Source organism: Equus przewalskii, chromosome 9 (assembly GCF_037783145.1).
Source record: "Equus przewalskii isolate Varuska chromosome 9, EquPr2, whole genome shotgun sequence".
Lineage (NCBI taxonomy): Eukaryota > Metazoa > Chordata > Mammalia > Perissodactyla > Equidae > Equus > Equus przewalskii.
In genome coordinates this window covers 4,070,393-4,096,698 of record NC_091839.1, presented here as the reverse complement: position 1 = coordinate 4,096,698, position 26,306 = coordinate 4,070,393, and the positions used below count along the sequence as shown (strand labels likewise).

At 41.9% G+C, this 26,306-nt stretch overlaps 1 protein-coding gene and 1 long non-coding RNA gene across 5 annotated transcripts in view; both read right to left on the bottom strand.

Annotated features, from left to right (window-relative positions):
• Nucleotides 1-26,306, bottom strand: part of TDRD12 (tudor domain containing 12) — an 86,254-nt gene that overhangs the window by 25,716 nt on the left and 34,232 nt on the right. For 2 of the 4 annotated variants that reach the window (XM_070557336.1, XM_070557337.1), the window contains exons 10-22: nt 16,438-16,535; nt 15,506-15,582; nt 12,715-12,795; nt 11,235-11,295; nt 10,781-10,888; nt 8,427-8,612; nt 6,650-6,806; nt 6,076-6,203; nt 4,295-4,486; nt 3,911-4,039; nt 2,561-2,678; nt 1,793-1,932; nt 1,439-1,659 (exon numbers count right to left, since the gene is read on the bottom strand). In XM_070557336.1, coding sequence (XP_070413437.1) covers nt 1,439-1,659; nt 1,793-1,932; nt 2,561-2,678; nt 3,911-4,039; nt 4,295-4,486; nt 6,076-6,203; nt 6,650-6,806; nt 8,427-8,612; nt 10,781-10,888; nt 11,235-11,295; nt 12,715-12,795; nt 15,506-15,582; nt 16,438-16,535 — 1,696 coding nt within the window. The remainder of the gene's footprint in view (nt 1-1,438; nt 1,660-1,792; nt 1,933-2,560; nt 2,679-3,910; nt 4,040-4,294; nt 4,487-6,075; nt 6,204-6,649; nt 6,807-8,426; nt 8,613-10,780; nt 10,889-11,234; nt 11,296-12,714; nt 12,796-15,505; nt 15,583-16,437; nt 16,536-26,306) is intronic. The other 2 variants (XM_070557338.1, XM_070557339.1) reach the window with 1 other exon arrangement.
• On the bottom strand, nt 19,783-25,571 carry LOC139073445 (uncharacterized). The gene is made up of 3 exons (XR_011522192.1): nt 25,288-25,571; nt 24,980-25,027; nt 19,783-19,889 (listed from the first exon to the last, which is right to left on the bottom strand). It is a non-coding gene; the product is annotated as an uncharacterized lncRNA (long non-coding RNA).

Sequence of the window (26,306 nt, the reverse complement as noted above, 5' to 3'; positions counted from 1 at the left end):
AGAGACCCACACTGTCCACGCTGACTCATAGAACCCATGCAGTTTCCGTCCAGATTTCAGCAGGGTTTTAGAAGAAATTGACAGGTCTATTCTAACATGTATATGGAGATGCAAGAAACCTAAAAATAGCAAAACAACCCTGAAGAAGAGCAACGGTGCAGGACTGATACACCAGCTTCCATGACTCGCTACAGCACAAGCTACCGTACTCGAGAAAGTTCAGGACGAGTGGAAGGACAGACGTACAGCCCAACGAACAGAGAGAGCCCACAACGGACCACAGAGACTATCATCTGGTCTATGTCAAAGGCACCAATTCGGGAGAACACAACGAGGTTTTAAATATATGATGCTGTAGCAAAGTAAACCTTGCCCCATATCTCACACTACATAAAAAATTAACTCAATATGGATTATACGCCTAAATGTGAAAGCTGAAACTATAAAGCTGTTAGAACAAAATACAGAAGAATGTCTTCACGATCCAGAGATAGGCAAATACTTCTTCTTAAATAAGGACACAAAAACAGTAACTGTAAAATACTTCTTCAAAATTAAAAATGTCTGTTCATCAAAAGACTATTAAGAGAGTAAAAAGGCAAGCCACAGACTGGGAGAAGACACGCTCAGTGCAAACATCTGACAAAGCACTCTCATATCTAGGATAAATAAAAGACCCCAACAAACCAGTAAGAAAAAGATAAACACCCCATTTAAAAAAAGGACAAAAGACCCGAACGGGCACTTCACAAAAAGAGGACAGTCAACGTCCCGCAAGCATATGAAAAGACATTCAACACTACTTATTATCAGAGAGACGCAAACGAAAATCACAGTGATTTACCACGCCACCCTCATGAACACGAAAATATGGAGCAACTCACTCTCTCTCACACTTTGCTGCTGGGACCGTGACATGGTCAGCCGCTTTGGACAAGGGGAACATACGTCTACCTTATGACCCAGCAATTCCACTCCAAAGTATGTACCCCAGGAGATGGGTGCGTATTTTCACAAAAAGACAGGTACAAGAATGTTCATAGCAGCTTCATACATAAATAACCAAAAACTGGAAACAACCCACAGGCCCACCAACAGACGAATGAATATGTACATGGTAAGATACTCGTACAATGGAAACTGAGCCACAAAATAACAAATATCGACACCCACAACAACAGATGAATGTCACAGATTTAGGTGGAATGTACTATAATGGCATTTATACGAAGTTCAAAAACAAGCAAAACTAATCAACGTTGACAGCTATCAGGAGGGTGCTCACTCCTGGGGAAGGGGCACGAGGGGATCCGGGGTGCTCCCTCAGAGCAGGTGGCTTACATGGGGGCACCCACACATGACAGTTCACCAAGCCGCAAACTTATCGTCTCTGTCTACTGTATGCTGTATCTCAATTAAAAAAAGATGACTGGCTTACTTGCAAAAACCAAAAGCCTTAAGATACGGACAAAGAGGCCTGGTGGCTTTTTCGTCTTCTTTGGCTTCCAGAACCCCCGCAGTGAACTCGTACAGCTCCAGTGGAATCTTGGCCTCTGCTCGCTCCAAGTAGCGCAGGACACCAACTGCATGGCATGCATTTCTCTCCGTCAGCAGCAACACAGATTTGGTTTTTATATCTCCCTGTTCTGCAGGAGAACCCTTAAAAGCGGGGGTGAACAAAGGAAGCAGGTCATCCACATCAGTCTCAGTGATGAAGCTTCAGGGAGTCTGAATTTGTCAGTACCCAGAAAATGCCAGTGGAATATTAAAACATGATAAAAATTAATCAAACCTGTTCGGCTGAACTGTGAAAATGATCAGACATGCAATATAGGCGTCCACCAAAAATTTTTGGAGAGGAAGGAAAGCTGAAGTGAATCACACACGTGGCATCAGTGATGGCCAGGAGCGGGATGCAATCATCAGTCAAGGCTGGAGAAAGAGTCCAACAACCGCAGATGAGGCTGGAGCTTCGCTGCGCTTACTCCACAGAGCAAGTCCACCAACCGTCCTTCAACATATTTCTTTATTGCATTTTACTTTTTAGATGCAAAGACACTTCTTGCCCATTTTTTTCGAAAAATGTCACAACCAGTGATTAAATTCCAGAGAGAAGTGCTCTCCCTTTTAGCTTGAAAAATGTCTCTTTTTAGCACAAATATAGGCTGCCCACATGTTTTACACTTATTTTATACATTTTGATGCTCATATTTCTAATATTAAGTCTACCAACCATTGATGACCGTGTTTCATCATAGGCGCATACATATGTAATATATATAAATGAGACAGCGATCCCCAGGCTGGAACTCCAGGGACAATGTCTGGACTAGACTAGGGGTCGCTGCCTGCTGACCTGAGCGCCCGGGGGCACCTGGATCCACCTAAAGACCAAAATCCTAGTGGAGGTTAATCTTCATTTTGGAATTAACACTACTAATAAGTTCTCAGCAAATCTGGGAGATGCTGAGCAATCTGGAGAGAGGACAGATCAATGAACTGAAGACATGATTCCTACAAGCTCAGCCTTCTCTAAAGATAAACAAATGAAAACACTTACCTAACGCAATGTGAGAGCCAGAACTTAACTTCTTCCTCCACTGCTCTAAAACATTTTTTAAATCAAAAACCATCTCTTTGTGCATTTTCAAGCAAAATATGGAACTGCTTTCTACTACCTAAAGATGAAACCAGAGGCCATGTCACAGTCAGGAACATAAGCTTGAAGTCAATTGTTTATCACTAATGATCACATACGCCACTTTATCTGTGACGGCGTTATCTCACTGAGCCACTAATTCGAAGAAGGAGATGATTGTAAATTTAAATAAATATATTTCCAGAATTCAATAATTTATATAGAAAAACTTGCTCAAGTGAAACAAACATTATTTTGCTAAAACTACTTTCCTTTTCATTTATTTTTTAAATTTTTAAATTTTTTTTAAGATTGTCGCCTGAGCTAACATCTGTTGCCAATCTTCTTCTTCTCCCCAAAGCCCCCAGTACACAGTTGTATACTCTAGTTGCGAGTGCCTCTGGTTGTGCCATGTGGGAAGCCGCCTCAGTGTGGCCTGATGAGCAGTGCCATGTCCATGCCCAGGATCCAAACCAGGGAAACCCCAGGCCACTGAAGCGGAGCATGTGAACTTAACCACTCAGCCATGTGGCCGGCCCCTACTTTTGTTTTTAAATAATGCATCCATACGTGTGTGTGTACATATATGTGCATGTGTACATGTGTGCGTATGTATGCACATATATAAATATACAGATATCTGTGTGTGTATGTAGATACACACACCTGTATATGTACGCACCAAATTTATGGTACTATTATCAACAGGAGCTTTTTCACTACACCTTCTAGCTCATTATTGTTGAAAGGTGGATGTACTACCGATTCTTATACTTTATTTTGAATTTGGCCTGGTTTCTACATTTTAGCATGATTTATACAAAATCAGATTAACTAAATCTTCAGCCAATTTATTTGGCTTTTCTGGTTACATGATAACATATTTCAATGTCACCTTCTCTATTTTCTTAAACAAAGGTACAGAAGAGGTTGGATTTCTTCCTGAGTCGGATGATGCTCCATCCTGACAGGAGGCACTGCTCCCTTGGGTGATGTTCGCATCAGCGGGAAGGCTGGTCCCACCTCATGGCCCCCACTCCCCCCGTCCCGTCCCACCCCCCACCCCCACCCCTGGCGGTGTCAAGCCTCCTGCTCGCCCCTCCACTGCTATCAGCACTCGCAGCAGAACCCACCTCCTCCCCTGAGTGATGCTAAACTTATAAAATTGTATTCCCATGTCAAACATGTAACTACCTCAGTAATTCTCTGCAGACTCGCGATTCGATCACAGTTTAAACACCCGGTAAGAACACCACGTGCGGGAGGGCTCACCTTGCACACTGTTTCTGTTTCAGCTACAGAACAGGTGAAGATCAGCGTCTTTTGTGCCTGACTTGGGATGAAATCAAGAGTCTGGAGTAAAGTAGAGGTTTTTTCACATTCTAGGCAAAGATGCACCACCTGGTAATGAAATACAAGAACAACGTGACGGAAAAACGTTCAAGGGGCTGCAGTTTCACTTTTCATAGGTAAGGTATGATTTTAATAGAAAAGAATGCATGAGAAATCAACGTAAACTTCAATACTTAAATCAATATTCAACTTAAATATTACAGATTTGTGTCTGAAACTGGAGCTATCATCTTTTAATATTAAGCCGTGCAGTAAAGGTCACTGGTTGAGGCCATCGGCGCCAGCACACCCGTGCCTCCTCACCTGCTGGACACTGCCATAGAGAGCGCCCTCCTCCAGGGCCGTGATCACCACGGACGGCTCGCTCATGAACTCTCGGAGCAAATGCTCCACGTGTCTGTCCCAGTGAACTCCGACCGCAACGATCTGACGGGGTGCCGATTCCCTTTCTTCAACTTCAATATTTTTTTTAAAGTTATCTAATATAGCAAACATCTAAAAAATCAGTATAATTAATTCATTTTTATTTCAAAAGAGAATAACAATTAGTTTGACAGAATATAAAAGGTAAAGGATTGTATATTCTCTCTTCTCAGAGTGGGGAAAGGCTTTACAAACATAAAAGTAGAGGAAAAACTAAAAAAGGAGAAAATGTTCAGTATGAACACAACACAGACAGCATCTGGGTAAATATGTGTAACACACATAACAAAGGATCAACCTCCTTATATAAAAACTTATGCAGACTGGTTTTAAAAAATGATCTCACCGACGGAAAATAAGCACAGGAAGGAACAGGCAGCTCAGAGAAGAGCAGGGACAAATGGCCTGCAGGAATCAATGCTCAGCTTCACAAGGACTCAGGGAAACAGACTGAGCTGCGAGAGGCCACACTTAACAACGGCAGAGAAGGCTGGGGGGCCCGACCACAGGCGTGCAGGGGCACGGCACGTGGCGCAGTGCCCAACGGAGCGGGGCGGGCTACGCGCCCGGAAAGTCAGCCGTGCAACGCAGGACACCAGACCGCAGTTCTGCAAACGGAACCGAGATGCTAGAGGAGTTCAGGAGCCCTGCACAGGCCCACATAAAGCTGGGACCTGAAGCTGAGGCCATCACCGCTCCCAGTGAATGCTCTTGGTATCAGGTTACCCTACTCCCAACAAAAGCCTTGTTAAGAAGTCATAGTCTTTGACTGGTTAATCCCCTTCCTAGGAATTTATCCTAAGGGAAACCTGCAAAAAGGATGTATGTTCTTGGGCTGGCCCCACTGCCCAGTGGTTAAGTTCGCACGCTCCGCTTTGGCGGCGCAGGGTTTCGCCTGTTTGGACCCTGGGTGCGGACATGGCACCGCTCATCAGGCCGTGCTGAGGCGGCGTCCCACATGCCGCAACTGGAAGGACCCACAACTAAAAATACACAACTATGCACTGGGGCCTTTGGAGAGAAAAAGGAAAAATAAAATCTTCAAAAAAAAAAAAAAAGATGTATGTTCTTTAGACAAATTTAAAAATCAATTCGGTCATGCCCACAGGATTCAATACCATATGGCCCGTAACAGTCATGCTGTAGAATAGTAATAATACTCACGATGCTGTTCACTGAAAAATGCAAGTTACAAACTAGCACATAAAATAAGGTCCTGGTATTATTAATTATATGGATCAACAGACACAGGGATTATAAAAAGGAAGGAAATATTCCAAAACAGTAAGAGTGATTACCTCTGAGTGTAAGATTACGGATATCGGGGTTTTTCAAGGGCTCTTCTCTATTTCTCCAATTTTATACCGTAAAAATTATTGCTTCCATAATCAGAAAAATATTAATTAAATACTTTAGAAACCTCTCTGGGAAAGAATTTTTGCTCTTCAAAGAGAGCTTTAACATTGGGAAGGAAATTTCAGACAAATGTTCTCTCTCTTGATTATACAAGTTAAAAGAAAATTTTTTTTAGATTAACTGGATTCTTCTCCAGCTAGACGCTTTTCCTTATTCCTAAAAGCAGTTAAGACTTTAATTTTATATATATACGTGTGTGTGTATTTTTCTGAGCAGTAACGACATCTAAACGGTGCCGTACTCACTTGTTCACTGGCTTCAGAGAATAATACCTCCACCTCGTCCAGGATCAGGTGACAGAGTCTAAGAAACAACAAGCTCTGATATCTGAGAAGTCTCAGGAGGCTGTGTGGTGTCGTAACAATCACATCACCTACAGTTTAAAAGAAAAAACAATGCGCCTTGTAGGTTTTCCAGAGGTCTAACATTCCCTTTGCTAAGATTCCACACACTTTCTAGAAACGTCTTCTAATTAAACAAAAAGCTGCTTCTCTTCCTCAGGGGGTTGAGGCGAGACAAGGCTAGGCCGTGTCATCATCTGATTCCACACCCGGGCTCCCAACCTGGTTGTAGTCAACCTCAAACAAACAGGAGGTGCTCAGGAAACAGCTGATAAAAGACCGCAATCACGCAGTTTTCTCAGTGAAACAGACGCCAGCCAAGATCAAACCTCCACCAGCCACACCCGTCCGGAGCTGAGAGGTGAGGTCTGGACGGTGACGGTCAGCACACGACCCGTGTCTGCCGGCGCCAGGCCCGCCTGGCCGGGTTCCCCCGTGTTCTGCAGGGAAAACCAAACAGCTTGGAAAGCGCGCTTACAGCCCCGTGGAAGCTTCATATTTTTGGCTTCGTCCTTGTGGAGTCCGATGGTTAACAACACGGGATGAAGCGGCCTGGAGGACGTGCCGTAGTCTCCCAATAATTCAAAAACAAACTGGGCCTTCTTCCATCCAGGGCACACGAAGACTGCCAGAGGCTGCAAAGCAAACAAATTCACAGGATTTTGGATAAAAGTTAGGAATCCAACATAGGCTAAGTGAAGCATGCAGAACATCTTCTTGTAGAGGGGAAGCACTATTCAAGTTTTTGCTATCATCATCATATAGGTCAGAAAAGTTAAAATATGATGTCATTAAAATGGATTTAGACACACTGACTCAGATTTTCCTAGGGCTTAAACTGAGCACTTCACAAGTATTACTCCATTTAGTCCTTAAAACACGCTTACAGGATAGGACCTATGACTATCTTATCTCACAGATGAAGAGTCTAAGGCACAGAGAGGTGAAGTCAGTTGCCCAAGGCTGCACAGCTAATACACAGGAGCAACAGGATTTGAAACCAGATGGTTTGGCTCTAGAGCTCCTGCTCCCAAGCACAAGGAGGCACTAACTGCCTCCTGAAAGGGGCCTTAACAAAGGTTAACACCTCTGCCCAGGGAGATTAAATTTACTCTAGCACCATCTGAGCCCTGCCCTCCACTACCCCACAGCTACCTCCTGTAGGCGCACTGCCTGCCAAAGGCCTTCCTGGACAGGCGCCCTCAGCTAACCCAAGAGGAGAGATCCAGGCGAGCGCCAGCTTCCAGGCCAGGACTACGAGCAGGCTGACGGCGGGGAGGCGGGGAAGCGAGGAGACACAGAGGCAGGCCCCGGACACCGCTTCCGCCCTGCTGGGGCTCAATCTCAACACAAGCTGCATCTCATCAACAGGGGTCAGCGGCTGCCCGACTGCGGGACACCAACGTGTCCACTTAATTTTATTAAATTAATACGTAACTTAGCCAGCGCAGATTTCCAAAGGGAAATCATTAAGCTACACAGCATAATTAGAAAAATAAACTAGTATCTTTGCAAAAACGCAACTCTGTGTGTTTGGTGCTGCTACTTCCCCCTCATACCGAGTGACGGGACTGTCTGCAGAGCATCCTCGCGGCAGCATCTGAGCAGAGGTCGTAAACACGTCCGTCACCTGACGGCCAGAACCCGGCAGGCAGACGTCACTACCCCACCGTCACGTGACCCTCACACCCAATTTCTCTCCCTTCTATCATCTTTCTCAGCTATTTTCAGATTCTTAGGCGTGGGAAACATAAAGTAGGATTAAAAACAGTGTGGGGCGCTGTGAAAATAATGTGAAGAATAGGGGACAAGATGGCAGAAAACCTAAATTCCAATGCCACTTCTTGTCACACTCGTCAGCTGTGAAGAATTCATACTAGTAACTTTTCACGAGCTTAATTTTCTCATCTGTAAAATGGTGAGAACAATATCAGGCCTGATCATCTCATAGGGCTGTCGTGACAATCAGATGAATTAAGTCAGTGACATATTTTTATAAACCATGTATTCGTCTCTAAAAGCCAGGACTCTCTCGACTCAGCCGATGGCCCATGCCTGGGAATCCAGGCGGGAATCAGTGTGACAGAATCAATGACGTGATGACAGAAGGGAGGTCCTCGGAGGGCAGTTTCTATCCTGCCAGCTTGGACACCAAATGAGTAAACGTAATCTAAACTTTACCAAACGTTAGGTGTAAAACTTAAAAATAAATATTTAATCCACTTTGTTGTAAAACAAAATTGTCTTCAACTTACTCCATTTCTACTCGGTAACGACTTGTAGCAACCCGCTGTCTGCAAAATCGTAAGCACGGGTGGAAGGTACAGCAGAGGGTCATTTCCGCAGTGAGCAATGACGACCACGTCACAGCCACGTGCTATGGGAGGCCAAGAGTAAGACTCGGTGTGGCTAGGTCCTGGAAACTTATTTCTTTGAAGAGCCTACAAAACATCAACAACAACCAAAAAACCACAATAAAGTAAAGAAAACCAATAAAAACTCTGATTGCTCACTTTACCCCCAACAATGAGTAGACATTGCTCAATCTGGTATTTTCCAGGACCTAACTTGCTAAGTCCCCCTGAATCTTTTCCAGCACCAAATTCCTGCTGTAAGACTCTTGCTTTTCTGGGCTCCAAATTAAAAGGATCCAATAGGTGGCCTGTTGACCAACCAAGTACTTAAAGCTCACCAAAAACTGATGTCATTTCTTCTCCTAATCATCTGCCGGTGCATCAGCTTCGCTTGTAAATCTTTTTAAAGACAGACCCTTATTTGCTTATTTTTCTATGTAACTGTCACTAAAACCTCCCAAACATTCCAACAGAGTAGAGTTCTCCAGCAACACTGATACTATCTTCCACACGTCTCCGTGACCTCCTGGTCCCCAGGTCCTGCACCCGAGCTGGGACCGGGCTGATGACTCTGTACCCAGGATGCAGCTGTCATCCTGGGACCTTCCTGCACCATCACCCTTTTGTCTGCAACTCATGTCGTCTTCTCTCTTGGTTTACTTTCTTGTCTGGTGGAGAACCCACTTCACTGGCTTCTTGACAAGGGGTACAGAGGAAGTAAATCTGAGACTCTGCCTGTCTGAAAACACCTTCCTTGGACCCCCACCCTTCATGGATAGTTTCAGGAAAGACTTCCAGGTTGGAAAGGACTTTTCATCCGAATTTCGGAGCTGGTGCTCCTAGTGTTACTGTGGAGAAGTCTGAAGCCATTCTAATTCCTGACCGCGCGTGTGGGACCACTTTCTTCTCTCTGGCAGCGTTCCTGATCTTGGAATCTCTCCAGTTTCAATGCTCCACAACATGTCTGCGATCCTGTTTCTCGGCTGTGCTGGGCCCGTGGTAGGAAAACTCTCTTAACCTGAAGAGTCATGTCCATTAGGTCCAGAAATGACTCATGTGTTACTCGTCTCAGAATTTTCTGCCCTCTTCATTCTTTCTAGACATCCCATTTCAGATATTGGACCTCGAATTGATCCTCAAATTCTTTCTCCTCCTCTATTTCCATCTCTTTGTCTTTTTGTTCTACTTTCTGTTAGTTTCCATTTTTCTCTCTCAAATCTACTATTGATTTTTATTTCTATAACATTCTGAATTTCCAAGAACCCTTTTTATTCTTCAAAGTTTCCTTTTTTGCAGTACCCTATTACTGTTAAACACATACATCTTCTCTTATCTCTGAGGATACTTATTTTCTAACGTTTTCCTTCTACTCCCTAAATTGTTTCCTGCAGCAATTTTTTCTTCTTTTTTTAGGTGAGGGCTTTCTTCAAACGTCTCCTCATCCCTGATGTCTGTGAACACAGGGGGACACTACAAGCAGACTAGAAGATCTGTGGGCGGGGCAAAGCTCGTCACCGTGTGAGAGTCACATCACTGAGGAAGACAGGGCAGCAGGCAGGCATTTTGACAGGGAGAGTCCCAAGGAGCAGCATCTAAAGGTCGTTCGCTAGGGCCACTCAGGTTCCAAAAAGCACCTCCAACCTCCTTCCTGAGAAACGGCTGGACGTCCAGGAGACAGGGTGGGGCAGCTCACCACCCCCGCCCACTCCACTCCCTCCTCCCTCAGCCAGCCGGGCTCTGCTGCCTGCTCCCACCGTCTGAAAGCCTGAGGAACCCTCCTCACCACTAAAGGCTTTGCTCTCCTTCTATCTTTTTTTTCTTTAAAAAAAAAAATATGTATCTTTTAAACTTTTTTTTGGTCTCAAGAAAGAAGTTGGTAAACATGTATGGTCAATTTACGAGGTGAAATTCACCACAGGTCTATAAAGTGAGTTTGAAAAGAATGCTAAGAAGTATATTCTAACTGCTTTGGCAACTTGTTCCTCCTTCCTAATCCATTCCAGAGGCACATCTGAAGACGCATTTCAGAAAAGCGCCTGGAGTTATACAACGGTTTCTCCAGAAGAGAATTATTCACTTATAAGAAGTTGACCTGGACTTAAGAATAAATGAGAAATGAATAGCAAAAGCTTAAAGGAGAATTTCAAAAGCAAAGAAATTACACAAATGCAACCTTAGAACCGTTTATTAACCGTCCGTCCACATTAGGACAGGCCAGGGTTCCCCCACGAGGTTGGTTTTAGGAGCTTGGTTACCCTTTTCAGGTCTGCGGAGAGCGGCGACGAGCCGAGGGACAGGCACGGCTCGATGCTGTTCCGGAGCACGGCCAGCGGTGGCCGCGCGCCCCACGGGGACCTCTGCACCTAAGAGAACACACGCTTAGACGGCTCTGCGCTGGGGCTCAGCACCGAACACCAAGAACTTCATGGAAACGAAGAAACACAAGAGTCTGACTTTAAGGTAAAAACCTAGGTATATATGCTTATCAAAAACTACCAAAACGACCAAAATGAAAGGAAGGTCATCTACTGCCCAAATCAAAAAAGAGCAATTTCTCTAAAGCTATAATTCACTAGGTACTTTCTAAAGGGTGTCCTCCGGGAAGCCCCCCATCTAAGGGCTTTCTCTTCTGATCTCAAGTTCAGGGGGAGAAAGAAGAGGGATTTAAAGAGTGAACAGTTTTCTTTCTTTTTTTTAGGGTTGTAATACCTGCTGCAGATCAGAGATTCCATCAGCTCTCAAAGGATCAGGATTTAAAAACTGCAATAATCTGTAAAATAGTTAAAAGGACAATTTGAAGGAAAAAGAACGTTGATCTCTCTTCAATTGAGCTATTACTTTAATTTCGCCTTGACAGGTACAATGAACTACACTTCCCAGGGCACAGCTCTCAGATGACGGCTGGTTCTGTCCTGCCTTGGTCATTGTGATACAAGGCCATGGTGGTCGAGCCAGGCCCCTGCGGCCCGCCTCCCCCTGGACCACCTGCTCTGACCAAGGAGAAGACTGCGTGATCACCAGGTCATCTCATGGTTCTAAGAAACCCACTGCCTCCTTCCTTCTTTGCTGTTTAATCCCGGAACCACAGTGGACTGACAGAGTAACTGACATCGTGTAATCAGTGGGGTCTGAGTAAAGGGCATTTAGCTGAACAGGAGATAAGATACGAACTTCCAATATAAAACTAAAAGGCAAGAGAATATTTCTGGGTTAATTTATCAAGACGTGATTTGATGGATTAAAGAAAGAAATGAGCTGCATGGATAAGGCCAGGTCTTTGGTTCCGAGGAAAATAAGCACTTGTAGCACAACGTTCAGGTAAAAGGTGGAGGGATGCCCCGGGAGGAGGATATGAACTCAGGGGCAGTAACAGCCACCCCCAGATCTGCGGGCTCCGTGGCAGCCTTCAGAGTCCCCAGCCCTGGAACCCCGTGAGGAGCTCCTGCCACGTGAGAGGACATTACAGGAGCACAGAGTGGCCTCTGGGAAGTGGGGCAGCCTGAATGGCTGCATGTCAACACCTCTCCCCGGTCACCGCAGGCCAATGAGTGGATGCAGCACGATCCACCCACTTCTGAACCGCCTTCAACTCCACGTCACTCTGATGGCTTCAGAGCAGCCAGAGTTACTTGGAATGTAAGAGTGCTTTTAGGCTGCTATGGTAAGAAATCATAAAAATTGGTATAAAAATATTTTGTGGATTAAACAAGTATAGAATGAAGTTACTACTCTATTGTTAGCAACTTGTAAGTGAATACATCGTGAATCTGGCAGAACAAAAAAATCCCCACATTCCACACTACAAATAATTAGTTTCTCCAGCAGGTGACAGACCTATAACATCAAAAAACTGGGAAGAAAGCAAACACCAACCCACACAAAATCAACAGCCCCAAAGAGCAACTCCATCTCATTTGTTTCATAAAGCTGGTCACTTCACCAAGAGAATCAGGAAGGGGAGGGAGGAAATGACTATTTACAGTAGAACGAAATTTAAACAGAGAAATCCACCCTAGTCAACAGAAAAGAAAAAACTCACTTCAGAGCCCACAGAAGACACTTTATGTATATTTTTTCATGGGAATGCAGGTTTGAAATTTAATAATAAAATCATATGTAAATTCTTCTTGCTTATACTTTTATTACAATTATTTCAATAAAAAAATCAAGGCCAAGAAAAAATTCGTACTTCACACAGCCATTCTTCTCATTGTATTCTTTCTTCTCAGCCAATCTAAGTGATTTCTCATTTGCCTTCTGACATACAGCTCTAGAAATCAAAAACATTTATTAAAATTTTGGAACCCATTTACCCCAATCCTGAAAACATCTTTATTTTCTGTGAGAAAATTTAAGAAGTGCCCCTGAGGAATAAGCTGATCTATGTAAGTAAGTTCACGTGAGAACTGAAGCCGAGCCCTGTAAGCATGCAGACCACTGTGACAGCTCCGGCGCTCACCAAGCAAGTGAGCCCACCGCAGCCTCTCTCCTGCTGGCCGCAACCAGAAACTCTGGATAAGGCACAAAACCACCACGGAGAGAAGTCAAAACACCAAAAACACCAGAATCATGGAGAGCTTCTGGGCTTTCATCTTCCTCCATCTCTCAGTGTTGACCTGAGCGACGCTGGCCAGACACTTGGAACTGTGTAGGGAGCGTAGACATCAAAAACTCTGAGAGAAACCCTCTATTTCAAGCCAGAGAACAGGGAGGAGGAGCCCCAAACCAGAGTGTGGGGGATCCCAGCTGACTTTTTCTTGTCTTCTCTCCTGGCGCCCCCACCCCCACCCCCAAGGCCAGCTCTACCCACGGAGCCACAAGCTGCACTGGCAACAGCAGTGCAGTCCCCTGAAACCCGAGAGAAGACCTCTCTCTCCCCCAGGGGAGCTGGGAAACGAGGACCCCACGGGCCAAAGCCTGCGTGGGGAAAATCTCCATCTTTTCTTCTCTCATTTCTATTGCTGTTTTGCTCCACGAACAGCCCCAATCACACAGAACCGCATGGCAGTTTCTCCAAGAGAAACCATCTACCTGGCCAGAGCAACAAGCAGAGGGAGCATCAGAGGGCGGTGAAGGTGAGGAAAGTCCTGGAAAAAAAGAGAGCAAGAGCCAGAGGAGAAGGGGGGCCCTTATCTCTGTTTATGATCCAACACAAGTCCAGGCTCGGCCCAAGATGAGCGTATTCAAAACACACCCAGCGCAGCAGCACGCCCGGAAAGACCGGGAACAGAGCTCACGCTGCAGTCCGCATCCGCAGAAAGTGAGACAGAATGTGAGGTCTGAACCTCGGGGAGCTGTTGACCTCCTGCTGAAACAAACAACAAAATCAACTTTCTCCAGAGGATTTTAACAGAAACCTGTCTCTCACCATAATATTCGAAATACCCAGAATACAACCCAAAATTACCCAACACACAAAGAACCAGGAGAATCAGATCAACTGTCTAGGGAAACAATGATCAGCAGGTGCCAACCCCAAGATGGCTCGGACGTGGGAATCATCAAACGCTTGTAAGCAGCATTATGACTATGCTCCACGGGAAAAGGAAAGGTGAGCACGCTTGGATGGAACGATAAAAGTTCTCACCAAAGAAATATAAACTACAAAAAAATCAAATAAAAACTTTAGAACTGAAAAATATAATACATCAAATAAAAAATTCACTGGATGACCTCAATAGCAATGAAGATGACAGAAGAGTGAGTTAAGTTAAAAACAGACCAGGAGAATGACTAATCTGAAAAAGAGCAAGAAAAAAAAGGTTGAAAAGATGAACAAAGCCTCGGACCTTTTGGACAACATCAGAAAGTCTGACATTCGTCTCATCAGTCTCAAAAGGGGAGGAGAAAAGAGATGAGTGCAAAAAATAACAGCTGAGTACTTCCCAAATTTGATGAAAGACAGAAACCTACAAATGAAGAAACTTAATGAAGCCCAAGTAGAAGAAACACGAGAGAAACTACACTAAGGCATATAATAATTAAATTGCTCAAACCAGTAATAAAGAGAAAATCTTAAAAGCAGCGAGAGGAAGAAGATATGTTGCAAATAGAGGAACAAAGAAAAAGACGACAGTGGGTTCTGCATTGGGAACAACGCAAGCAAGCAGAGAGTGGAGCAGTATCTTTAAAATACAGGGAGAAAAGAATTGTCAACCTAGAACTCTATACCTACAAAAAATAGTTTCTCAAAAATGAAGTGGAAATAATTTTTCCGATATACAAAAGCTGAACCAATTCATCACCAGCAGACCCACAATACAAGAGTGAACGAAGATTGTGAAGTAGAAGGAGAGAGCCCAGAAGGCAACCTGGATCAACGCAAAAAGCAGAGAGCACTGATGGTAACTACAAAGGTAAAGATATGGGATATTTTTCCTACTGTTTGTTTAAATCTCTCTAAAAGATAACTGGCTGTTTAAATACAAATGATAATAGATTCTAGCATTTATAACAAATGTGTCAATCAAATGTATGCCGACACTAGCATAGAGTCCAGGAGGCGGGAGAAATGGAAGGACCCCACTTTAAGATCTTACACAACATGTGAAGTGGTCTAATATTACGGCCTTTCTGCGCTCTCATTAACATCACTCATGTGCATCTTGATGAGGACAGACTACCAGTCAAAGCCTTTGGAACTCATCTTCAGCAAACCATCCCTGGCCTTCCACCAGCTTGTACTGCCACCTGGCCTACATTTACCCACCCTTTACATCAAGACAACTTTGTTGGACCTGCCTTACTGAAACAACCTTGCCTGATAAGGCAACAAGGAAACTAGAGCCATGATGTTTTTGGTCAATTGTGCCTGCTAACCATTTGTCACAACGTTTTTCTTTTAAATTAATATATATTTAATCAGAATTTCCAGGGCCATTCTTCTTTTTTTTTAATTAAATACTTTCCTATCATCAGTCTTATGGAACAATACTTATACTTAAGTCTCTAGTCAATTCCACTGAACGTTCAAATCGTACCTTGCTGCTGGTATATCTGGGTCAGCGTATATGGTGATGCCTCTTTTTGTTGGCCAGTACACTGAAGATTCAACACACTGCAAAAAAATATTTTTCAGAAAGAGTCTGTAGGCCAGCAAGATATATATTCTTGAGGAACCAAAACTCCATGGGAATTCTTCTCACAACAATCACCTCGGATAATTTTCAGACAACACAGATACGGAGAGACAAAGCAGTGGAAAGTTCATCACGCCACTGCCAAATCCACTAGTTTGAAGCGTCCCAGCTGCGGGCAGCTGGCATTTCAGACAGTCAGTGCTTACGTTGTCCTGTAATTACTTCCCTCTGTCTGGTCAAAGGGACTGAGGGCCAGGTTAGACTTGAACTTAACTGTTAGAGTGTCCTATAATCTCAGATGGTCACACCCTTGTTAAAGTGAGAATACCCAATTTTGTAGAAGAGCCACTAGGCCAAGAACGAGGGCTTGTCAAGAGAGGAGCAGGAGTTACCTTGTTCTTTTGAAACACAGCAAACATGCAAACTCTATTTTTTCATGAATGAAACTATCACAGCCAGGGATTTTTTCTGCGTGTGAGGAAGACTGGCCCTGAGCTAACATCTGCTGCTAATCCTCCTCTTTTTGCTGAGGAAGACTGGCCCTGAGCTAACATCCACTGCCAGTCTTCCTCTGTTTGGTATGTGGGATGGGATGCTGCCACAGCACAGCTTGATGAGCAGTGTATAGGTCTGTGCCCAGGACGCGAACCCACACACCCCAGGCCGCTGAGGCAGACCGTGCAAACTTAACCACTACGTCACCAGGCCAGCCCCACATAGCCAAGGATTTTTAACAGAAAACATATTTTTGGTTACCAGTAGATTTTAAAGGAGAATATTTTAAAATCAACATTATATGAACTTTATATCTAATAAACATTTAAAAATACAACCTTATTTACATCTTTTAAAGAGATGCACTGTTGTTTCTTTTCAGATTTCTTTTTAGGTGAATCTCTCAATGAATCCATATTACATTTTATTGTTTTATCTGCAAAATAAAAATAGTGATATAAAAGCTATCTTAGAAAATATTAATAACTAGAAAATAGGACAAAAAGGATTATAAAGTACTATCATAAAATCTTAATACACAAAATTATTACAGAATAGAGTTTTGTATTAAACCTTACTTGAGAGGATTAAATTTAAAAATTTTGTTTAAACTCTTATAATATATTTAAAAAAATGTTTTAAAAATTCCTTTACTGGCTTACTAAGAATTAAACATAATTTATTTTCCCAGCTTGGCAGACTATATTTTCCAAAGAGGGCCACAACATGTCTCCCAACACACATGCTTTTGTTACGAGGCGACTGACACTGTTCCTCAAGTGAGGAGCTCTCTACACCTTTCCCATGAGCGTGGTGGGCTTGTTTACAACATGGAAGTGGGGTCGTGGGGCTCCTAAAGCTAGACTGCAAAAATGCCATGTATTTATGACTTTCTCTCTTGGACTCTCACTTCTGAAACCCAGCCACCATATTGTGAGGAAGCCCAAGCTACTACACGGAAAGGCCACTATCAGTATTTCAGATGACAGCCCCAGCTGACGTCCCAGCCAAAAGCCAGCATCAACTGCCAGACGTGTGACTGAATGAGTCTTCCAATGACTCCATCTGTTTAGTCCCCATCAGCCTTCAAGTCTTCCCAGCTGAGGCCCCAGGTGCTGTGGAACAGAGACAAACCCTTCCTGCTGTGCCCACCCTGAATTCCTGACCACAGAATCCAGGAGCATTATAAAACGGTTGATTTACACCACTAAAAACTATAAAATGTTTGTTACACAGTGCTAATAACCAGAATACCAACTATAACTCAGTTTCAGAAATGGCTCAGGATCACAGTTGTGCATCTCACTTCTTAACAGCACAGTAGATACAGACGGTGTTAGAAAAACAGGCTGAATCTGAATAACCAGAGGGTGGAAAAATCTAAAGCAGACTGTTGCAAACACCCTTCTCCTCTGGGCCTAAATACAACTTTTGGAAAGTGACAGCAGTCATTTAGTGAATAATATGGATAATCAAGCTGGGTAGTTACACTTGGGTAAAAACAAGTGTGACTTCAAAGAAAAGAAAAGAAAAGAAATTCAACCCAGAAATCATTTATCAGGGAACTAGAGGCAATTCTGGAAAAGTGCTCAGTCTAAGTATCAATAAGAGAAACACAAATTGAAATGATGAGGTACACCTTTCACCTATTAAATAACATAAATCACTGAAATAAAGCGTAACACTGGAAATGCAAGATGATATCATAAACTGGCCTAATCCTTCTTTAGAGTAATTTGGAGCCCATGTCATGTGATCTTGGGGTCTGGAATTACATTATCTCTTCAGGGTGTGACAGCCAAAGACACAAACGGATCTGGAGGCTGGAGCGCAGATGAAATCCGCTGAAAGAAAATGTTCACACAATATGAGCTTTCAAACAAAATCACCAAGTCCACAAAGTAGTTCAATGACATCATAAACTTTAAAAAAAACCTCACAAAGTTTTGTGAGGGGTGGAGGCTGACACCTGCAGAAATGGACATAAGACAGCAGTCTGAAAAGGACTCTGAAATAAAGCTGCTCAAGACAGCCAAGAAGTGAAAAATGGAATAGCATTCATGAAACAAAAGAGGCAGATCGGAAAAGACAGGCAGACATAAAAAAAGAACCAACCAGAACTCTACACAACAAGAAATGGTCATCAAATTGAAAACTCAAAAGATGGAGTAAACACCAGGCAGGAAGCAAAAAAAAAGATGATAATTTAAATAATTAAATTAAGACAATCTCTCAGAAATCAGTTCAGAGTAATAAAAAAAATACAAAAAAGAAGCTAAGAAAAATGGATGATAGAGAAACACTAATCTATGTCTAAAGATCAGGAGGAGGGAGAAAAAGATCTTTGAAAACATTAACAGCTAACACAGGCATACTTCATTTTATTACGCATCTCAGATGCTGCATTTTTTACAGGACCCTCCACCAGCAAGAAGATTATGAAGGCTCAGGTGATGGTTAGCATCTTTGGCAAAAAAGTACTCTTTAATTAAGGTACGTACATTGTTTTTAGACATAATGCTACTGCACACTTTAATAGACTACTACTACTAATTTACCACCGCAGTGTAAATATAATTTTTATATGCACTGGGAAACCAAAAAATTCATGTAACTTTCTCTATTGTGATATTTACTTTATTGCAGTGTTCTGGAACCAAACTCACAACATCTCCAAGGTGTGCCTATACTTTCAGAAGCTCAAGTTAGACATGAATTCTCTAAGCGAAAAATTCCAAGTGTTAACAGAATAAATTTTGCACCATCCACTCTTAGACACGTTGTAAAGAAACGGCAGAATAGCAAGGAGAAAGAGAAAATCTAAAAAGTCAATTGACAGAACATACCAATTACTTACAAAAGGATAACCAACAGATTGACAGATTAGAACAAAATGAAATAATATCTTCAATGTTGAAGGAAAATAACTAAGAACCTAGAACACCGTATCTAGTTTAACTATTACCATATTTTAACATATAGTACCCACAGCCCCTACTGAAAGAACTACTAAACTATGCACTTGAGGAAGAAAAAAATAAACCAGTAGTGCAATAATAATCCTAATGATATTGATAACCAACATTTACTCAGTGCTTATTATGCATCAGAACTATTCTAAATGCTTTATATGAATTAATTAATTGAATTCTATGTGATAGGTATTATGGAATTACTTTATTCAATCTTATATGGTTCCTATATGGTAGGATTATTTCCTCCTTTTTCAAATAAGGAAAATGAGGCACAGAGAGGTCAAATGACTTACCTATGTTTATTCAGCTAATAAACAGCAAATGTGGAACTCAAACCCAAGCAGTTCAGCTCCAAAGAACTTAAAAACTGAATGTAAAATATATATGAACAATAACAAGTTAAAACTACAATTCTAGACAATAGTGAGAACAGAAATGGAAGGGGAAGTTTAGAAAAGAAAGACTCCTAGTCTAAGATAACAGAACCCCTAAGTTTTAGCTGGGCATCTAGCAATCCAAAAGAAGGACAACATCTCCCAGCCCTTCCTCCCCCAAGAACATGGGTACAGGAGGAAGTTCTGGTCAGAGAAGTGGAAGCAGAAGAATTGTGTGTAACCTCTGTATCATGCCACCCTTTCTTCTTTCCCTCTTTTCCTGAACTAGCTGGACAGACTGGAGACAAAGTGATAAATCATTGTACAACATGAGCATGGCACCAAAACCCTAAGGATGGCAGTACCAACAAGACAGAAAGGGCCTGGACCCCTGAGCACCTACCTGCACTTTTAGGACATGGTGGAGAGTTAAACTTCTTTCTTGTTTCAAAAGAGGAGTGGGGAGGGAGAGAGGGAGAGACAGGGGAGAGAGAAGAGAGGGCGAGAGGGAGAAGGAGAGAGAAAGAGACAGAGAGAGAGAGAGAATTAACTATTTAGTTAAAAATGATAATCTATTGTGGGCTTTATAACATGTAGAATTAAAACATATGACAGCATATCAACCACACTACAATAATAGTAGGGGACCTCAATACCCCATTAACACCAATGGATAGATCATCCAGACAGAAAGTCAACAAGGAAATTGTAGATTTAAATGAAAACTAAACCAGATGGACTTAATAGATATATAGAGAACACTCCAGCCAAAAATAGCAGGTTATGCATTCTTCTAAAGGGTGCATGGAACATTCTCAAGGATAGACCATATATTGGGAAACAAAGCAAGCCTCAATAAATTTAAGAGGATTGAAATAATATCAAGCATCTTTTCTGACCATAATACTATGAAAGTAGAAATCAATTACAAGAATAAAGCTGGGGAAAGGGCAAAGATGTGGAGATTAAACAACATGCTACTCAACGACCAATGGATCATTGAAGAAATCAAAGTAGAAATCAAATATTATCTGGAGACAAATGAAAATGAAAACACACCATAACAACTCATTTGGGATGCAGCAAAAGCAGTCCTAAGAGGGAAATTCACTGCAATACAGGCTCACTTCAATAAACAAGAAAAATCTCAAATAAGCAATCTCAAACTACGCCTAATTGAATTAGAAAAAGAAGAACAAACAAAGCCCAAAGTCAGCAGAAGGAGGGAAATAATAAAAATTAGAGCAGAAATAAATGAAATCAAAACAAAAAAGACAGTAGAAAGGATCAATGAAACAAAGAGCTGGTTCCTCAAGAAAATAAACAAAATTGACAATCCCTTAGCTAGATTAACTAATAAAAAAAGAGAGAAGACTCAAATAAATAAAATCAGAAATGAAAGAAGAGAAATTACAATGGCTACCAAAGAAATACAAAAGATTATAAGAGAATACTATGAAAAACTATATACCAACAAATTGGACAACCTAGAAGAAATAGATAAATTCTTAGACTCTTACAACCTCCAAAAATTGAATCAAGAAGAAATAGAGAATCTGAATAGACAACTCACAAGTAAAGAGATTAAAACAGCAATCATAAACCTCCCCAAAAATTAAAGTCCAGGACCAGACAGCTTCTCTGGAGAATTCTACCAAACATTCAAAGAAGATTTAATACCTATCCTTCTCAAACTATTCCAGAAAAGTGAGGAAGATGGAGCATTTCCTAACATACTCTAAGAGGTCAACATGACCCTGATCCCAAAACCAGACAAGGACAACACAAAGAAGGGAAACTACAGGCCAGTATCAGTGATAAACATAGATGCAAAAATCCTCAACAAAATACTGACAAACCGAATACAGAGATACATTAAAAAGATCATACACCATCATCAAATGGGATTTACACCAGAGAGACCCAAATGGTTCAAAACCTGCAAGTCAACCAATGTGATAGATGACATGAACAAAATGAGGAACAAAAACCACATGACCATCTCAATAGACACAGAGAAAGCATTGGACAAGATCCAACATCCATTTATCATAAAAACTCTCAATAAAATGGGGATAGAAGGAAAGTACCTCAACATAATAAAGGCCACATATGACAAACCCACAGCCAACATCATACTCAGGGGGAAAAATTGAAAGCCATCTCTCTGAGAACAGGAAGAAGACAAGGGTGTCCACTCTCACCACTCTTATTCAACATAGTACTGGAAGTCTTGGCCAGAGCAATTAGTCAAAAAAAAGAAATAAAAGGAATCCAAACAGGCAATGAAGAAGTGAAATTCTTGCTGTTTGCAGATGACATGATCTTATATATAGAAAGCCCTAAAAAATCCATCAGAAAGCTACTAGAAGTAATCAACAAGTACAGCAAAGTTGCAGGGTACAAAATCAACTTACATAAATCAGTAGCATTTCTATACTCTAATAATGAACTAACAGAAAGAGAAGTCAACACAATTCCATTCACAATTCCAACAAAAAGAATAAAATACCTTGGAATAAATTTAACCAATGAAAACTATAAGACTTTCCTGAAAGAAACTGATACAAAGAGATGGAAAGACATTCCATGCACATGGATTGGAAGAATAAACATAGTTAAAACGTCCATACTACCTAAAGCAATCTACAGATTCAATGCAATCCCAATCAGAATCCCAATGACATTCTTCACAGAAATAGAACAAAGAAAAGACCCCAAATTGCTAAAGCAATCCTGAGAAAAAAGAACAAAGCTGGAGGCATCACAATCCCTGACTTCAAAATATACTACAAAGCTACAGTAATCAAAACAGCATGGTACTGATACAAAAACAGGCACACAGATCAATGGAACAGAATTGAAAGCCCAGAAATAAAACCACACGTCTATGGACAGCTAATCTTTCACAAAGGAGCTGAGAAAACACAATGGAGAAAGGAAAGTCTCTTCAACAAATGGTGTTGGGAAAACCAGACAGCCACATGTAAAAGAATGAAAATAGACCATTCTTTTATGCCATTCACAAAAATAAACTCAAAATGGATCAAAGACCTGAAACCATAAGACTTCTGGAAGAAAATATAGGCAGTACACTCTTTGACATCAGTCTTAAAAGGATCTTTTCAGACACCAGGTCTTCTCAGACAAGGGAAACAATAGAAAGAATAAACAAATGGGACTTCAGCAGGCTAAAGAGCCTCTACAAGGCAAGGGAAAACAGGATTGAAACAAAAACACAACGCACCAACTGGGAAAAAATATTTGCAAATCATATATCCGATAAAGGGTTAATCTCCATAATATATAAAGAACTCACACAATTCAACAACAAAAAATCAACCAACCTGATCAAAAAATGGGCAGGGGATATGAGCAGACATTTCGCCAAAGAACATATACAGATGACCAACAGGCACATGAAAACATGCTCATCATCACTGATCATCAGAGAAATGCAAATCAAAACTACACTAAGATAGCACCTTACATCCGCTAGAATGGCTAAAATAACCAAGACAAAAAATAACAAATGTTGGAAAGGTTGTTGAGAAAAAGGAACCCTCATATACTGCTGGTGGGAATGCAAACTGGTGCAGCCACTATGGAAAACAGTATGGAGATTTCTCAAAAAGTTAAAAATAGAACTACCATACGATCCAGCCATCCCACTACTGGGTATCTATCCAAAGAACTTGAAATCAGCAATTCCAAAAGTCCCATGCACCCCAATGTTCATTGCAGCATTATTTACGATAGCCAAGACATGGAAGCAACCTAAATGCCCATCAACTGATGACTGGATAAAGAAGATGTGGTGTATATATATATATATATATATATATACACAATGGAATACTATTTAACCATAAAAAAGGATAATACTGTCCCATTCACAACAACATGGATGGACCTTGAAGGTATTATGTTAGGCAAAATAAGCCAGACAGAGAAAGACAAACACCATATGATTTCACTCATATGTGGAAGATAAACAAACACACGGACAAAGAGAACAGACTAGTGGTTACCGGGGGGGAGGGGAACGGGGAGTGGGCACGAAGGGTGAAGGGGAGCACCTGTAAGATGACTGACAGACAACAATGTACGATTGAAATTTCCCAGGGTCGTAAGCTATCATAACCTCAATTAAAAAGAAAACATGACAGCAATGGAACATAGGTGGAGAGAGAGAAAATAGAAGCCCACTGTTGTAAGCTCTGACCTTATACATGAAGGGCCCTAAAATTATTTAAAGGCAGAACAGGAGGAGTAAAAATGTATTCTACAAACCCTACAGCAACCACTAAGAGTACAAAACACAATGTTACAGCTAATGAGCTAACAAAGGACAGAACACGGAAGCATAAAAGGTACTAATTAAAAAGAAGTCAGAAAAATAGGGAAAAGGGAACAAAGAACAGATGGGACAAACAGATAACTAATAGTAAGATGGTACTTTTAAACCCAACAACATCAATAAATTACATTAAACATAAATTATTTAAACAATCCAATTAAGGGGCTGGCCTGGTGGCGCAGTGGTTAAGTTTGCACACTCCACTTTGGCAGCCTGGGGTTCGCATGTTCGGATCCCAGGCGTGGACTTACACACTGCTTATCAAGCCACATTGTGGCAGCATCCTACATAAAATAGAGGAAGATGGGCACAGATGTTAGCTCAGCGACAATCTTCCTCAAGCAAAAAGAGGAGGATTGCCAACAGATATTAGCTCAGGGCCAAACTTCCTCATAAACTCCCCCTCAAAAAAGATCCCATTAAAATGCAAAGATTGACAGACTGGATTAGAAAGCAAGACCCAATGTATGCTGCCTACAAAGAAACCCCTTGAAATATAGAGACAATAGGTTAAAAGTAAAAGGAGAGAAAAAGCTATACTATGCTACATTAATCAAAAGAAATCTGGAGTAGCTACATTAAAATTAGACAAAGTAGACTTTAGATCAAAGAATATTATCTGAGATAAAGAGAGTCACTTAATAATGACACAGGTCAATTCATCGAGAGGACATAAAAATTCTAAATCTTTGTGTTCCTAAATAACAGAGCTTCAAAATACATGAAGCAAAACCTGATGGAACTGAAAGGAGAGAGAAATAAAACAATCACACGGTTGCAGATTTTAACACCTCTCTCTCAATAGTTGATAGAACAGTTGACGGAAAATCAACACAGACAGAGACGACTCGAATGACACTATGGACCCATGTGCCCTAAGTGACATTTCTACGTCCTCTACCCAACAACAGCAGAACACATATTCTTCTCAAGTACACACACAACGTTTTTCTAGAGAGACCATATTCTGGGGTCATAATACAAGTCTCAATAAACTTTAAGACTCAAATCATACAGATACAGGATACTAACCTGAGAATCCGGGACAATTTAAGGAGTCAATAAAGACAGACAAGGTAAGTAGAAAAAAGAAAAGCAACTGGAAGCTCCAAGAAGAAATAAACGCTGTAACCTTGTATTTATCAACCTTAAATTTAACAACTCCACTCACCCTCCGGCTTTGGTTCTGGCCTGGGAGGAGGCTGGAACTCGCCACTCACTGTAACAAGCGAAAAGCCGGTCAAACTCTTCTTAGATCTGACAGAAAATGAGGTCACAGGCAAACTGCCTTCCCCCACAGTGGCGGGACAGACAGGCACACACAGAGAAGCACAGGCGACCCGAGCAGAAACCGCCCTGGGAACGAGCACAGGAACAGGAGAACCTGAACCGCAAGTGACATGCTGCTGGAGGCTCCGCGGGGAAACGGGAGCGAAAAACTGCAGGACCCCCAACACACACACGCTTTTGTGACTTTACCTTCTGGAGCTCCACCAGGGTCTCACAGCGGAGATCATAGGAAAATTCCCTTAGGCTTCCAGGAGGCGGAGGCAGGGCATCTGTTCTTCTTAACAAGGCCTGCCCTCAGGACAAACTAACCAGAGCCTGAACTATTGGGGTTTTATCAGACTAACCTCCCTGTGGGAAGGGAAATACCCAACTCGATCCCCGCTAGCCAGCCTGCCCTTCCTAAGGCAGGAGAAGTGGAGGACTGAAAAGCACATGAGACGGTCACAGCCCAGAATCACAGGCTCGAAAAGACTGAGACGTCATCACAGCACTACAGAACCCTTCTCCTCCGCTTACAGCTTACCACCATATCACTAAAGGCCTATTTACCAGAGCTCCTTTCACTCAGTATTTCATGTCTGGCTTTAAGCTAAAAAATTACAAGGCACACCAAAGGGCAAAAGACACAGTTTGCAGAGCCAAGGCAAGCATCAGAACCAGTCTGAGATATGCAGGGATGTTGGAATTATCACACCAGGAATTTAAAACAGCTATGATCAATAGGTGAAGGGCTCTAGTGGGAAAAGTAAACAATATGCAAGAACAGATGGGTCACAGAAGCAGAGAGATGGAAATGCTAAGAAAGAAACACGAAGAGAAAAACGCCCTAACAGAAATGAAGAATGCCTTTGGCGGTTGAGCAGTAGACTGCGCTCAGCTGTGGAGAGCCTTCAAGCTGGAGGATATGTGCATTAGAGAAGGAGGCAGGGAAGGCAAATTAAAACTTCTTCTTTTTTAAAATTTATCTAATAGATAACAGTTTGTTTGAATAATAATAAAAACAATGCATTCGATTATTGATTATTTATGCTTATATATGTGTGTGTGTATGCCTATGTATGCTTAGGTATAAGTGAATTGAATGACAACAGTGATACCAGGAACAGGAGGGAGGAAGCAGGAATATTTGGTTATTATAAGGCATCTGTGCTGCCTGTGAAGAGGCGTAATGCTATCTGAAAGTGGACTTGGACCGGTTGTAAATGCAT